At 39.5% G+C, this 13,939-nt stretch overlaps 2 protein-coding genes across 3 annotated transcripts; both read left to right on the forward strand.

The window, feature by feature from the left end:
* The first annotated feature begins 392 nt into the window (after positions 1–392).
* On the forward strand, positions 393–5,192 carry LOC116195656 (TMV resistance protein N-like). Of its 2 annotated transcripts, none has more exons than XM_031524951.1 (5): positions 393–659; positions 766–1,247; positions 1,644–2,748; positions 2,847–3,134; positions 3,232–5,192. In XM_031524951.1, the coding sequence occupies exons 1-5, from the start codon at positions 495–497 to the stop codon at positions 4,966–4,968; spliced, it is 3,777 nt and encodes a 1,258-aa protein (XP_031380811.1). In that variant the 5' UTR covers positions 393–494; the 3' UTR covers positions 4,969–5,192. The 2 variants fall into 2 exon arrangements, with proteins under 2 accessions (XP_031380811.1, XP_031380812.1); XM_031524952.1 differs by having other exon boundaries at positions 394–659; positions 769–1,247.
* Positions 5,193–5,335: 143 nt separating this feature from the next.
* On the forward strand, positions 5,336–7,420 carry LOC116195657 (pentatricopeptide repeat-containing protein At4g21065-like). The gene has a single exon (XM_031524954.1). It carries the CDS (start codon positions 5,554–5,556, stop codon positions 7,279–7,281), a length of 1,728 nt encoding a protein of 575 aa, XP_031380814.1. The 5' UTR covers positions 5,336–5,553; the 3' UTR covers positions 7,282–7,420.
* The last annotated feature ends 6,519 nt before the right edge of the window (positions 7,421–13,939 follow it).

Raw genomic sequence — 13,939 nt, forward strand, 5'->3', positions numbered from 1 at the left:
CATAAAGGATCAATCGGAATATGCTTTTGCTGATAAACCAATGTTTTTAAAACCAGCCCGGGATTAACAAAAAAACCCATTTTATCTCGAAACCCGGCCAAAATCGGTGAACTCGGTTGACTCACCTGTTACGATGGAACTAATTATTTCATGAAAAAATCTTTTCTTTCCCCAATTAAAATCTTAAATATCTTAGGATATTGGTTTTCAAATCTCAATTTTAGTGTTATTGGAATCAAATCTTTGCAGTTTACAATTTACATCAATAACTAATAACATATAAATGCAAAGAGGCCGGCCGGTTCTATGCCCGGGCCGGGTTTGAAAGCATCGATGATGACGTGTTACCCCGGCTAAGGGATCGATGCCATTGCTTTGCTCTGATCTCCCGTTGACTAAACTAATTGTAATGGTTTCCTCTTTGATTGAGCCCCGATCTGTCTCTATTTGCAGCGGCAACTGAGAAGGAAAGTGAAAGTAAAAGGCTGCTGCTAATGGCTTCTGATCAGTTTCCCGGTCACCGGGTTTTGCCGATTGCGATCTGTGCTGTAGCATCGGTCCTCGTCTCCGTCTACCTGGGCACCCGTTTCTTCCGCAAGAAGAGGCCGGAAAATGGTAATGGTAACTCCCCCGGTACGATGAACACAAATGTTTCTCAGGTAATCCTGATCTTCAAACGTGTGTGTGTGTTAGGAATCATGATTCTGACGAGTATTATACGATTCCTCAGTGTTTGCTGCATGTTCTTATTACATATCCTTAAAGCAGGACGGGACAGCCGGAACTGAGATAGGCCATGAGTTTGAAGTCTTTTTGAGCTTCAGGGGCTCCGACAACCGCAAGTCATTCACCGACTACCTCTACCATAGCCTGACAGATGCAGGGGTTCGGACCTTCAGAGACAATGAGGAGCTCCGTGTCGGGGAGGAGATTGGCCCAAAGCTCATGAAATCGATCCAGCAGTCAAAGATCTTCATCCCCATCTTCTCCAGAGATTATGCTTCCAGCAAGTGGTGCCTCAAGGAGGTGACGGAGATGGTGAAGTGCATGAAGGAGAACAAACGATCGATCATGCCTATCTTCCTGGACGTCACACCGGACGAAGTTCAGCATCAATCGGGGGGTTATGCTAAATCTTTCTCTGCGCACGAGAACAGGTTCGGTGTCGAGGTGGTTCAGGTGTGGAGGGCTGCTCTGAGAGAAGTCGTGAAATTGAAGGGTTTGGAACTTGACACAGTGGCAAACGGGTAACCTTCTACTGCTTATGCAAAGAAGTCATTCCTTCTATTACATATCATAGCATAGCGGCGGTACCATGGCGGTAATGCTTATTACTCGAAATGTAATGCTCCCTTTGGTTTCGCAATTAAAATCACAAAAATTTTAATTTTAACTTTAACTCAACACACTGCACAATCATTTGTCATTTTCCACGATCAAAATCAAAGTTACTTTAACTTTGAAACCAAACGCACCATAATAGTTTTCATAATAAAATCGGATACTGTCTTGTATACTCTTCCAATGCAATGACATCATACTGATACCACATGTGCAGAAGTCTGTTCAGATTACAGAAAGTCATCCAATGCGTATTTGTTCTTCTATTGCGTGATATTGACAGTAATCGTATGATTTTGTAGACACGAGGGAGAGTTCATAAAGTTGATCGTAGCAACAGTACTTGCGGAACTGAAGAAGGCTAACTTGGACATGAGTAAGGTCTTGGTTGGAATTGATGATCGGGTGAAGGAAGTCATGAAGCTATTAGAGGTTGGTGGGAATGATGTCCGGATTGTAGGGATCTGGGGCATGGGTGGCATTGGAAAGACAACTCTTGCCAAGCTCATCTACAACCAAATCGTGGAGAATTTTGAGCAATCATCCTTCCTCAATGACATCCGAGAAACATCCCGAACTCCCAGAGGTCTCCAATACTTGCAAAGTAGACTAGTATCTGACATATTAAGGCGGGATCGTGAAGAATACGCCAATGTCGAGGAAGGAATCAATGTGCTCAAGAATAGACTTCGTTACAAGAAAGCGCTTATTCTTCTGGATGATGTTGATCATGTCAAACAGCTTAAAGCTCTAGCAGGAGACGTCCATTGGTTTGCTCGAGGAAGCAGGATTATTGTCACAACTAGAGAAAAGGAGATTCTAGATCAATTTCAAGTGCGGGATACTTATGAGGTTACACTACTAAACAAAGATCAAGCTTTCGACCTCTTCTGCAAGCATGCATTTAGAGATGACACGCGCAAAGCTGACTTTGTCACACAATCTTGGGATATTGTGAACATAACAGGAAAGCTTCCTCTAGCACTTGAGGTCATTGGATCATTTTTATCTTACTATAGTGGAAGAAAGGATATATGGGATAGTACGATAGAGCTGTTGAAAAGGAAACCTACCATGGACGTCCAAGATAAGTTGAAGATCAGCTATGACTGCTTAGATCTTGAGCAGAAAGAAATGTTTCTTGATATTGCTTGTTTCTTCATCGGGGTGGATATTAGGCTTCTTATTCCAATGTGGGATGACTGCAAGTTCTTTCCCAAAGTTGGAATTGAAATCCTCCTGCTGAAGTCTCTAATTAAAATCCAGGATGACAACACGATACAGATGCATGATCAGCTCAGAGACCTCGGGAGGCGAATTGTTGAACAAGAAAGCTACAGGGATTTAGGGTCACGGAGCAGGCTGTGGCGCAGTGAAGAAGCAATGGACTTATTAGCAGAACAGCAGGTTCGACCCTCTCTGCTTGTTCTTCTGTTTTGTGATATATTACAGTTTGATCAGTACATCGCTGAAAATAGTTCGATATGCTTCCTTCATTTGAGCAGGGAGCATCAAAAGTTGAAGCCATCAGTCTCGAAGGATACCACTTCACAGAGGAAGAAGAATGTCTCACGGATGATATGTTCATGAATATGCCTAGGCTGAGGATTCTTGAACTCGGTAGTGCTAAACTGGATGGAAACTTTCGGCACCGTTTCCGTCAGCTAAGGTGGTTGAGTTGGCAGGAACAGAACATATCCACCCCTGCCAATTTATATCTAAAGAAGCTAGTTCTTCTTGATCTATCACGGAGCTTGATAGATGAGGACTGGATTGGTTGGAGCTCGATCAAGGTCTCACTAGATACCTTCAACCTTTCTGCGTATGATTCTATAAATTTAATAACAGCAAACATTCGAGTAACTTATAGTCCTTTTGCATGTTTTCCAGATCGGGTTGAACCTAAAAGTTCTTAATCTCACGGATTGCCCAATAAATAGAACTCCTAATTTCTCGTCATTTCCAAGGTTAGAGAGATTGATTCTTGAAGCCTGCAAAAATTTGGTTTCGGTCGACCCATCGATAAGGCTTCTCAAGTTTCTGGTCTCCCTAAACCTAAGGAAATGCTCGAGATTAGTGGAGTTGCCAGAGCAACTGGGCCACCTGGAGGAATTGACTGAGCTTCTCATCGACGCGACTTGTATAAGGGAATTACCGATATCAAGAGGTATGAAGAAGCTTGAGGTTATATCCGCAAATAGCTGTGAATCTCTCAATCGAATCCCAGAGTCAGTGATATCGCTCGTGAAACTGAAGCAATTGTCATTAGAGTACTGCAAAAGCTTGAAGGAGCTTCCGGAATCCATTGGGCAGCTACCCTCATTGGTTGAGCTGACCTTGTCACATAGTGGAATCAAGCAATTGCCTCTCTCCGTGGGAAATCTATATAATTTGGAATTGCTCAAGATTGATTCCACTGAGATAACTCGTTTACCAGATGACCTTGGAGCTCTAGAAAAGCTTGAAGTGCTTGACGCTTCATGGTGTCCTCTGGAGGGAGGAATTCCCTCTGGACTTGGGAGCCTGCCATATTTGAAGGTCTTGAAGTTAGATGGGCTTAAGAGCCTTCCGGCAGGTATGAGTGGTCTTTCTCGTCTGCAAAGTCTTCGCTTAGGAGAATGCCAGCATCTTCCGGCCATTCCTAAGCTTCCTTCTAGCTTAGCTAGTCTAACAGTCGAAGGCTTGTCAATGGGCAGTTCCCCGGACCTCTCGGACTTGGTCAATCTGAAACGGTTGCATCTGTCCGGGGATTTCGAGCTTGAGGAGGAAAGACTGAGGAGGTTATGGAAATTGGAGAAGTTGTTTTTGAAGTCGGTTAAGTTCAGTACCTTACCAGAACAGATAGCTACCTTCTCTCAGCTTAAGGAAATTCATATTTCGGACTGCAGGGAACTCAAATGCCTTCCTCCACTTCCCTCGAGTCTATATTCTCTTACTGTTAATGGTTGCAGTTCGCTTCAGAGGTTACCAAACATTTCAAACCTGACGAATCTGTCACAGTTACACGTGAATTCCTGCTCTTCCCTCACGGAAATTGAAGGCCTCGGGGGTCTCATGTCCCTGAGAATTTTGTGGACATCTGGCAGCCCTTTAACTAACCTCGATGGTCTCGAGAGGCTGGAGTCTTTAACTGAATTGTCTGTTGCTTCTTGTGAAGTTGAAAGACTGCCCAACTTATCCAATTTATGGAATTTGCGGCATCTAGATGTCTCAGCTAGCATACAGCTAGTTGAGGTCCAAGGTCTTGGCAGCCTGCATCAGTTAGGATATGTAGACTTCTCCCACTGTACATCCCTCGAGCTGTTACCCGAACTACCTAACTGTTTGAAGTACTTGCACCTCCAACACTGCGAGAAATTGCGCCAGCTAAAGGGGCTCGAGGAATTGGAGTCTTTGCTGGAGTTGGACATAAGTGGGTGCAGAGCAATTGAGAAGTTACCGGACCTGTCAAAGTTGCAGAGGTTAGAGTACCTGAGAATGGAAGGGTGCGAGAATGTCACAGAAATTCCAGGTTTCAAGGAACTGAGCAACTTGAAAGTTTTGAGTGTTTTCGGATGCAAAGCATTGAAGTTGCCGGATCTGTCGGAGATGCAGCTTAATGGGCTAAAGGTAGAAGCTTCAAGGTGAGATCACAGCACGGACTAACATAGGTAGGCCGAAAATACTCACAGAACTGCTACTCACCTGATATGAGATCTATGATCTTTCTACTCTCGTCATTCACCTGAAAGCAAGGCAGGAATCTTCTCGCAGCTGAAGCATTTTATTTCCTATGCTAATTTTCTGTAAAACTTCAGTTTTTATATGCTTTTCATGACTTCCTTTACATAGATTGGTCAAGTTCCGTTGCAGATCTTCAGATCAGCATTGCCATCGGTAACAAGCGCGCTTATGCTGTTACTACCGTAGTCGACGAACTCCTTGCCTATGAGAAAAAATCCTGCAGTTATTTGAAACCCGAAGTCTGCAATAACAAACTCGTATTCATCTTTTAAGAATCCATCAGCAATATATGCATCTTATGAGCCCCGTAGTTTATCGATGTTCCACCTCCGAATCCGAAATGCTGAGGGGACGACTAACTCACAGACCAATACGGCCCACGCTTTTCTTGAAAGTTACAAGGATGCCACTACCGGTAAGATTCAAATAGTGGATGATAACCGCCATGAACGTTAACTGATCTCCTCTCCAGCCGAATCTAATACCGTTATGGAGATAACGACCATGGCCGAAGCCCTTCAACTGCACGCTCAAATCCTCAAGTCCGGCGGCCCCACTGCCGACACCCACCGCGAAGCCTTCTCGAAGCTCTTCACCTTTTCCGCCCTCTCCCCCGCCGGTGACCTCTCCCACGCCCGCCTCATCCTCCGCTCCCACCCTTCCCCCAACTCCTACTTCTTCAACACCCTCCTTCGCGCCTACTCCCACAGTCCCAACCCGTCCCACCCCCTCGAAGCCCTCTCCCTCTTCTCCTCCATTCTCGAGGACCCGCACCCCGCTCCCGACAAGTTTACCTACCCCTTCCTCTTCAAGTGCTGCGCCCGCTTGGGGCTCAACCGGGCCGGAGAACAGGTCCACGCCCAGGTGGTCAAGTCTGGTCTCACGTCGGACCTGTACGTTGCCCATGGCCTGATCCACATGTATTCAGCCTGCGGGGAGTCCGGCCACGCGCTAGAGATATTCGACAGAATGCTCGAGAGAGATGTCGTCTCGTGGACTTGCACGATTGATGGTCTTGTGGATAATGATCACCCTGTGAAGGCGATCGAAATGTTCGAGAAAATGTTGAGTGAAGGATTCAAGGTGAATGATGCCACAGTCGTGTCGGTCCTGCGAGCTTGTGCAGAATCAGGATCTTTGAGCACGGGGAAAAGGGCTCACGCAATTGCCAGGGAGAGAGATTTTGCTTCTAGGACAAATGTTAGAACAGCCCTTATAGACATGTACTCAAAATGTGGTTCTCTGGATGATGCGAGGAGTGTTTTCGGTGAAACTGAAGACAAGGATGTCTTCCACTGGACGGCTATGATGTTGGGATTGGCAAGCCACGGGATGTGCAGAGAAGCCCTCAACTTGTTCGATGAGATGAGGAGATTAAGGATAGGACCCGATGAGAGGACGATGACAGCGGTTTTATCAGCATGTAGGAATGCGGGGTGGGTCGATAAGGGCTTGATGTACTTCAGGAACATGAGGAAGAAATATGGAGTGCAGCCCACGATTCAACATCATGGCTGTATAGTGGACATGCTCGCCAGAGCGGGGCGATTGGGAGAGGCCGAGGATTTCATCTGGAAGATGCCAATCGAGCCCGATGCAGTCATGTGGCGCACATTAATTTGGGCTTGCAAAGTTCACGGAGATTGTCAGAGGAGCATTCGTCTGATGAAACAACTCAAGCTACAAGATAAAGGCCACGATGACTGCAGCAGTTACGTGCTAATGCAAAACATTTATGCAGCAGAAGGGAAATGGCAGGATAAGGCGAGAATTAGAGAGCTCATGAGCCAGAATGGACTTAGGAAACCTCCGGGATCGAGTAAGATCGAGGTGGACGGCTCGATCCACGAGTTCATTGCTGGGGACTCGAGCCACCCTGAAGCAAAGAAAATATACAAAAAGTTAGATGAGATCCAACAGCGATTAACCGAAGAAGGTCACGTTCCTAAGGTTTCGGAGGTGATGCTGAAGATAGGCTCTCAGTTTAAGACGCTTCAGCTGTGGCACCACAGCGAGAAGCTGGCAGTTGCTTATGGGCTGATTAGGACGAATCTGGGGTCTGAAATTCGGATAGTGAAGAACCTGCGGTCATGCGAAGATTGTCATGAGGTGATGAAGCTGCTGTCGAAGATATACGGGAGGGAGATCATAGTACGAGATCGGATACGGTTCCATTATTTCAGAAACGGGGAATGTTCTTGCGGAGATCGCTGGTGATACGAGAAAAGGAGTTACTGCCTGCTCTATTTAGGACATTTCAAGCGAAAATGACTCGGAACTATAAACACCATAAAAGAAACAGTTTCAAAAAGAAATGATTGAGGTTTGAAGCTCATTCTTTGATCTTCTTCCTATATTAAGAACCTCGCGCTTCAGTGTTACTAATCAAAAATATTCTATAGACAGTTTTACGCATCATCAGAGTCCGGACTTTGCCATAGCATCACGTTTCGGATTCTCTGGAATTCGAGTTTGTGTAAAAGGACTTGACTTTAAATTAGGTGAGACGGGAGACCTCCTCTTAATATGGTCATGTTTCCTTTGCATGCGTAGAGCAGCGTTCGTTTGACGAATCAGCAATATGTAGGTATAAGCAACATCCCGGAGTTGTCGCTCACGCCGAGCATCTTCATTTGCCCCGTAATAGTCCTTTTTGGCAAAATTAAGGAATCGATCCCACGATCCGAAAGCTAAGCATTGCTTCTATTCTATGATCACTGAGATTTGCTTTTAGCACTTTGAGTTAATTAATAATCATTTACATAGTACACCCAAAGAACTGAACCGAGAAGGAAATAAAAAGCAGACTGGAGACGTGCAATATAGTAGTATTCGCTTTTTATTTAGAATTAAGAAGTTTCAAATTTGAGTTTCGATATTCCTATTAAGGTCGTGAATTTCCTCCTTAATAGAAGATCGCAGCAAAAGAACTATAAATTAGACGAGAAGGTGCAACTTCGATGATCATGACCAGAGAATAAATGGCAGCCGTGAATGTCACAGTTGGCCGCATGTTTTCGCCATCTTTATATTATACAATCGCAATCATAACAAAATAAACATATATTAAAATTAAAAATAATAAATTATATGTTTCTGCTCTAAAAAGAAAATTGAAAGTTCCTTTCCAGCGTCCGATCAATCGAATCCTTAATAAAATAGAACAAATAACAGAAAATAAAAAATGAATTTTGTAAGGCAAAAATGACGGGAGATTTCATCATCGTTGTCCCCCAAATTTCATGATGTTCCTATTTATTTATTGGTAAAACTTGCTGAATGATTTCCTGTAAATATCTATCATAAATTATTAAAGTATCCGTGACGCTATTTCTTTAATTAATTATTTGTTTTTATAATGTCTTGGTCATCATCCATCAGATTAGAAATCCTGCATCTACCTAAATTAATGCACCGACTTTTTTTGTACTTTTAATCCACTCTTGCCAAGTGTTACATTAATTAATTCGTTCTACGGAACTTTAGATTGTGAGGAAATATTTCCACCGAATTAAATATATGAGAAAATCTAGTAGATTAATTATCTCGTTTATACTTTAAGTAACTTATCATTGTATATAAGTATAATATTAATTTTTAATTTTTAAAATTTTTAGATAGAATTTATACAGATCTGGACGTATTTTCCAACATAAAAGCTCAAAATGTTAATTAGTGAAACTCAACCACATATAAGCCTAATTATTTTGTTCGAATTGTCTATTGTGGGACATGTTATGTTTTGAATCTCAACAATTAATCTTTCTTAATTATAATCTTTCTCCATAATAAACATCCATCCAATCTTTATTTCTGTCCAAAAATCCATATAGTCACATTCAGGCATTATTATCGTTAAATTATGGACTATTAATATAGGTTTGATATAAAATCAAAGCACGTGGTAGATGCCAGATTTTATCAAATTCTCTAAAAGTCATCACTTGATAGGAAATACATGATAAAGAAAGAGAAAAGAGGTACAACAAACTCTAGATTATTAGGATGAAACAAAACACATCATGGTTTCGGTTACCGTTTATTTGCTTCTAATTTCTTTTGTATGCACTCTAGTATCCAGAACACTGACCAATACAATTAGAGTCAAATCGGCTCATTAAAAAGTAAAATTATGTCAGCGTGAATTTTTTTCACTCACAATACTAAAACTTGAGACCTTAACTGAGAAAATTAAAAAATAAACGTCCAACTACTCAAGTCAATCCATATTATTTATTTATTATATTTCCCCTTCATTAGACCCATACACGTATCTTAGAAACGAAAGGCAAAAAGAGAGAAAAAAAAAAACCTTATAAATTAGAGTGGACATTTTTGGCGCTAACGTTTTCCGAATTGAGACGGCGGGTAACCAAGTTGACCAGAAAAGTTTGCTTTTTGCCGTCTCCAAAATATAAATTTCGCTGGTTCTATCATCTTTTTTTTTTTGGTTGTTCTTTCATTTATCTAAGTTGAATTGATTTGTTATGAATTTTCACGGTCAGTTATTTTTTTTATTAATTTTGGCGTAGTTTCATTCCTAACCTAAAATAAAATATATCATTTTAACGTATTCTTGTTCAAGTGAAGGAGTCAAAAAATGGACAATCAGGGAGAACGAAATCCAATCTGTTCTTTTCTTGAATTTATAAGATGGGAAATTAATTTCGTACGGTCGAGCTATGCTCCCATCATCCCTGTTCTAACTTTTACATCCTTTTAGAGCAGCTTTCGGACGCACGTGTAGACTCATACCACATCAGATTCGATTTCGAGTGCTGCCAAAAATGCGTCTCGTGTAACTCCTCCCTCGCCTGAACACGAAAGATGAGCCCGACTAATCTTCCATTTTAAGATGAGCTTATACGGGAGATCCATTTCCATTTAAAAGATTAAGTTGATAAGTAATTATATTCAAGTCTTATATAAACTCATAATTATTTTTTTATTTTTTTCATGTGAGATTATAATTTTTAACATCTAAAACTTACGCTAGAGTGATCCTTCCATCCTTGACCCTATTAGAATTGTGATAACCATTTACAAAAATTCTAACATGTCAAAGAATCACATTAACGTATTTAATATTTTCAATTCAAGTATTTAATATAGTCGCTATTGGTGATAGATAATACGAAATATTAAATATTTAATATTTGTAGATATTTTGGTTTCATAAGTAATGACAAACCAACATAAAATCAATCACTTTAAGATTTGGCAGGCCTAAACATGACACTTCCTTGTCTTCTAGCTTTGCTCTTTCACCATTTGTAAATGATGAACCAACAGAAGGAAATCATGTTTCATTAAAAAGACAAATGTGGTCTCACTGGACTGGAATTGAGAGTAGGCCCCACCCGATAAATAATATTTCTTTTTATTACAAAAGAGCCTTAAAATTTAAATACAATAAAGAGAAATCATAAATAACTAATAAATAAATATATGTAGTCTCATTATATATCGAACATACGAATTTTAAATTAATAGAAGGGGATATGTATCGCTATACTACATCTTTATTGATATTCCAATAAATTATTTAGTATACTGTTTTTTTCATGTAATACATATATATATATATATATATATATATATATTGACGATAATAATGTGTGAGATGAGGAAGGAAGCAGGAAAAAGTAATTGGGAATCTTAAGGAAATAGGAGCCTTCCATTTCACTGTAATATCAATGTGGTGCCCATTTGCCATGTCCTCCTTCTGATGCACTTTGGCCTTTTCCGAGACACAAAGATGGAAGAGGCCTTTCATACGTTTATTTCTCTTGTTGGGTGCACGTTTTTTTATTTATTTATTTTAGCTGCGCACTTGATATTTAAAAGACGAGCATATCCCGACTAATTCAATTTAAATTGGATTGGTCCATTTAACGATAAAATTTATCTAAATAATGAATTTTTTTATTCATAAAATTCGAATTCAAAATCTTATTCGAAAAAAATAAGCGCTAAACTATTTAAATCAGTTTGTATTGATTGATTGTCTTTTAATGATAGAATAAAACAAAACTATCGTCTTCGTGCATATCAATTAAGTTGTATTCTTTGACACATATGGTTTGAATTAAGATGGGAGAACATGATATATGGTTCCAATAGTTGCAACGTACTCCGAGTTAAATGATAGGAATTGGTCCATGTTAGAGATTGAAAGCTATGGGGATTGATAATAACGATGCGCATACTTTATTAAAGTGGATGTTGTCACTCAAAGAATATACTCCTAGAAATTTTTGGGCATGAGGACATTTGTGCATTCCCATTTATGAAAATTGAAAAAAAGAAAAAAAGAAAAAAAGAAAAAAAGAATCGTATATGCACATGCATAAAGATTCAGTGGGTACACCATTAGAACTAATGGTCTAATGATTTCAAACTCACTCGCACGTGATTTAGAAATTCTCATATTCCGAGTTCGTATCCCCAAAGATATCCGTTAGGGTGGGCTCTTTGTTTTGAATCTGGGGTCATCTCCGGCTTCTATGACCTATACTAGGCCCTTAGTGGTTCGTCTGATATGTTCGGAGTTAAACACGGAGTTCGAACATTACGTAGTGGGGAGCGACAATGTTACCATAATTATTACCCACCATTTCATTCAGAAAAAAAAAATCCAATGGATACATTTGATACTTCTGGCAAACTACATCGGTCTTCACACTCATCTCGAGAAGTAACTTCAAGCTACTATCAATATATATAATTAGAAATGATACGAGGAGAAAGCATTATTCGATTAATTTTAGATCTATTCATGAAACTTGTATGGTACGTATATAGTTACCGTATCTCATTCATTTCGATGGGTTTTACCAGGATATCTTAATCATAAATTCCACACTAAAGAGCCGATCACGATCAGAAAATGCAAATCAATTTTTGCAATTGGGGCAACATTGATTCTCTTTCTATACTATGAATCAAATGAATATGAATAATTTATTCATATTTCCTTTTTTTCTGGATATAGAATTATATTCTTCTTTTTCCCCCCAAGGTGAGGGGAGCTTTAATCATCAATAAAACTTTCAATCTTGAAATGGTCAAGTAACACTTCCCCACCATCTTTTAGCCAATATTCAAGGCTTTTTCTTCACAAGTAAGTTGTCAATTGGTTCGTTTGTACGATTGAGTGGGATCTAATTTAGCAAATATTGTTTCATGAAAGACACACAGCAACAACGTTATTTTGTGCGTTCGATTACATTCCACGAAATCATGAGAATATTCTTGTTATCAGCTAATTAATTCGAAGGAAGGACAGGAAAAAAGAAAAGTCATACCACCTTATTAAAAAAAGATATAGCGCAGTGGGGCACGTTCTCATTTGGTACCGATAAGATTTCATATTCGATATTTAAGTAAGACAATCCATGCTCGTTTATTAATTATTATGATTTCTATTTCATAGTATTAGACTCACGGACATCAATGGTAACCGAAAATTCATATAATCTTTTGAAACGATTATGGCATTGTAAGATGTCATCCTCGTTGGTGATTCACTCGGATTAATTTCCATCAATAGAGAATCCGATTCTCAGCCTTTATGCTATGCGACGAATCAAAATTATCATAATCATTAATCACCTCTTGGCTCTGGCCATGAGTCCATTAGCAGCCAAGACAGCTCACGAAACACTGTACGTAGACTCGTAACAAAAAGTCAAAGGGGCAAACATCTCCCGACACAGAGGAAGCATCAGCATATGGCTATATATATATATATATATAATTATTGAAACAGAGGCCATGAGAATATTGGAGGAGCAAATCATGTTACACAAATCTTAAATACAATATTCATTAATGGGTCATCACTTTTCTATGTCTCGGATGTTCTTCCAAATCTGGTCAAACCCAACAATACGTGTAATAATTTCCGCTCGGACGTCAATTAATTTATCATGTTACACGAATCTTAAATACAACATTCATTTAATGGGTTATCACTTTTCTATGTCTCGGTTGTTCTTCCAAATCTGGTCAAACCAACAACGCGTGTATTAATTTCCGCTCGGACGTCAATCTATTTATCCAAAAAAAATGTGTCAATGAATTAAAGATCTTCACATTATAAGTAACTAAAATTCGTTTACTGACTTCATAGTTTATCAATATCAATGACATTATGCCTAGTGGTTCTCCCTCATGATGTTCGTAAGTTAGATGATGGACTTTCAACGTTTTGTCTACGAACAATTTTTACATAGGAAGATGGACATTTTTTTTTTGTGAAAACATGGATTTTTCTGGAAAAATCATGAGAATTTTTTTTTATACCTAAAATGATGGACAAATTTTCTGTTTTGGAAGATCATGAAATAGTTCCATACCTAATAAAGGCGGGCAAATTTTCTTTTTTGGTACGATCATAAGATATTTTCCTCCCATTAGCTGTTCCTAACCTTATTCGGCATGAATGGAGCCATTAAGTACAAAATATTTCTAATGAATTTTAATTTTCTATGATTACTAATGAATTTCACATCTTGTAAAAAAGAGTGTAAAACAAAAGATTTTAAATGGATACTCATAGTGAAAATATTCTTATTCCTTTTATTAAAATTTTTATTTTACTATATTACCGTCTCTTGTAATTAAAAATAATAAATTAGCCACCCAATTTTCCTAAAGGGTTCATTCCGTACTGACGCTCACGAACGGTTGTTAGGTACTCACGCTTGCGATGTTGATGGATAACAATACCACAATCGACCTGACATCTAAGATACTTGTGAACCCATCGAAGTCGATACGTGGTGTCTTACAATTTAACTTCCGTGGTGCTTCATATTTGAGCGCAAACTACACGAGACGGCTTTATAATTGAACTTACGTGGTGCTTTAT

This window comes from Punica granatum, chromosome 2, assembly GCF_007655135.1.
Source record: "Punica granatum isolate Tunisia-2019 chromosome 2, ASM765513v2, whole genome shotgun sequence".
In the NCBI taxonomy this organism is placed as follows: domain Eukaryota; kingdom Viridiplantae; phylum Streptophyta; class Magnoliopsida; order Myrtales; family Lythraceae; genus Punica; species Punica granatum.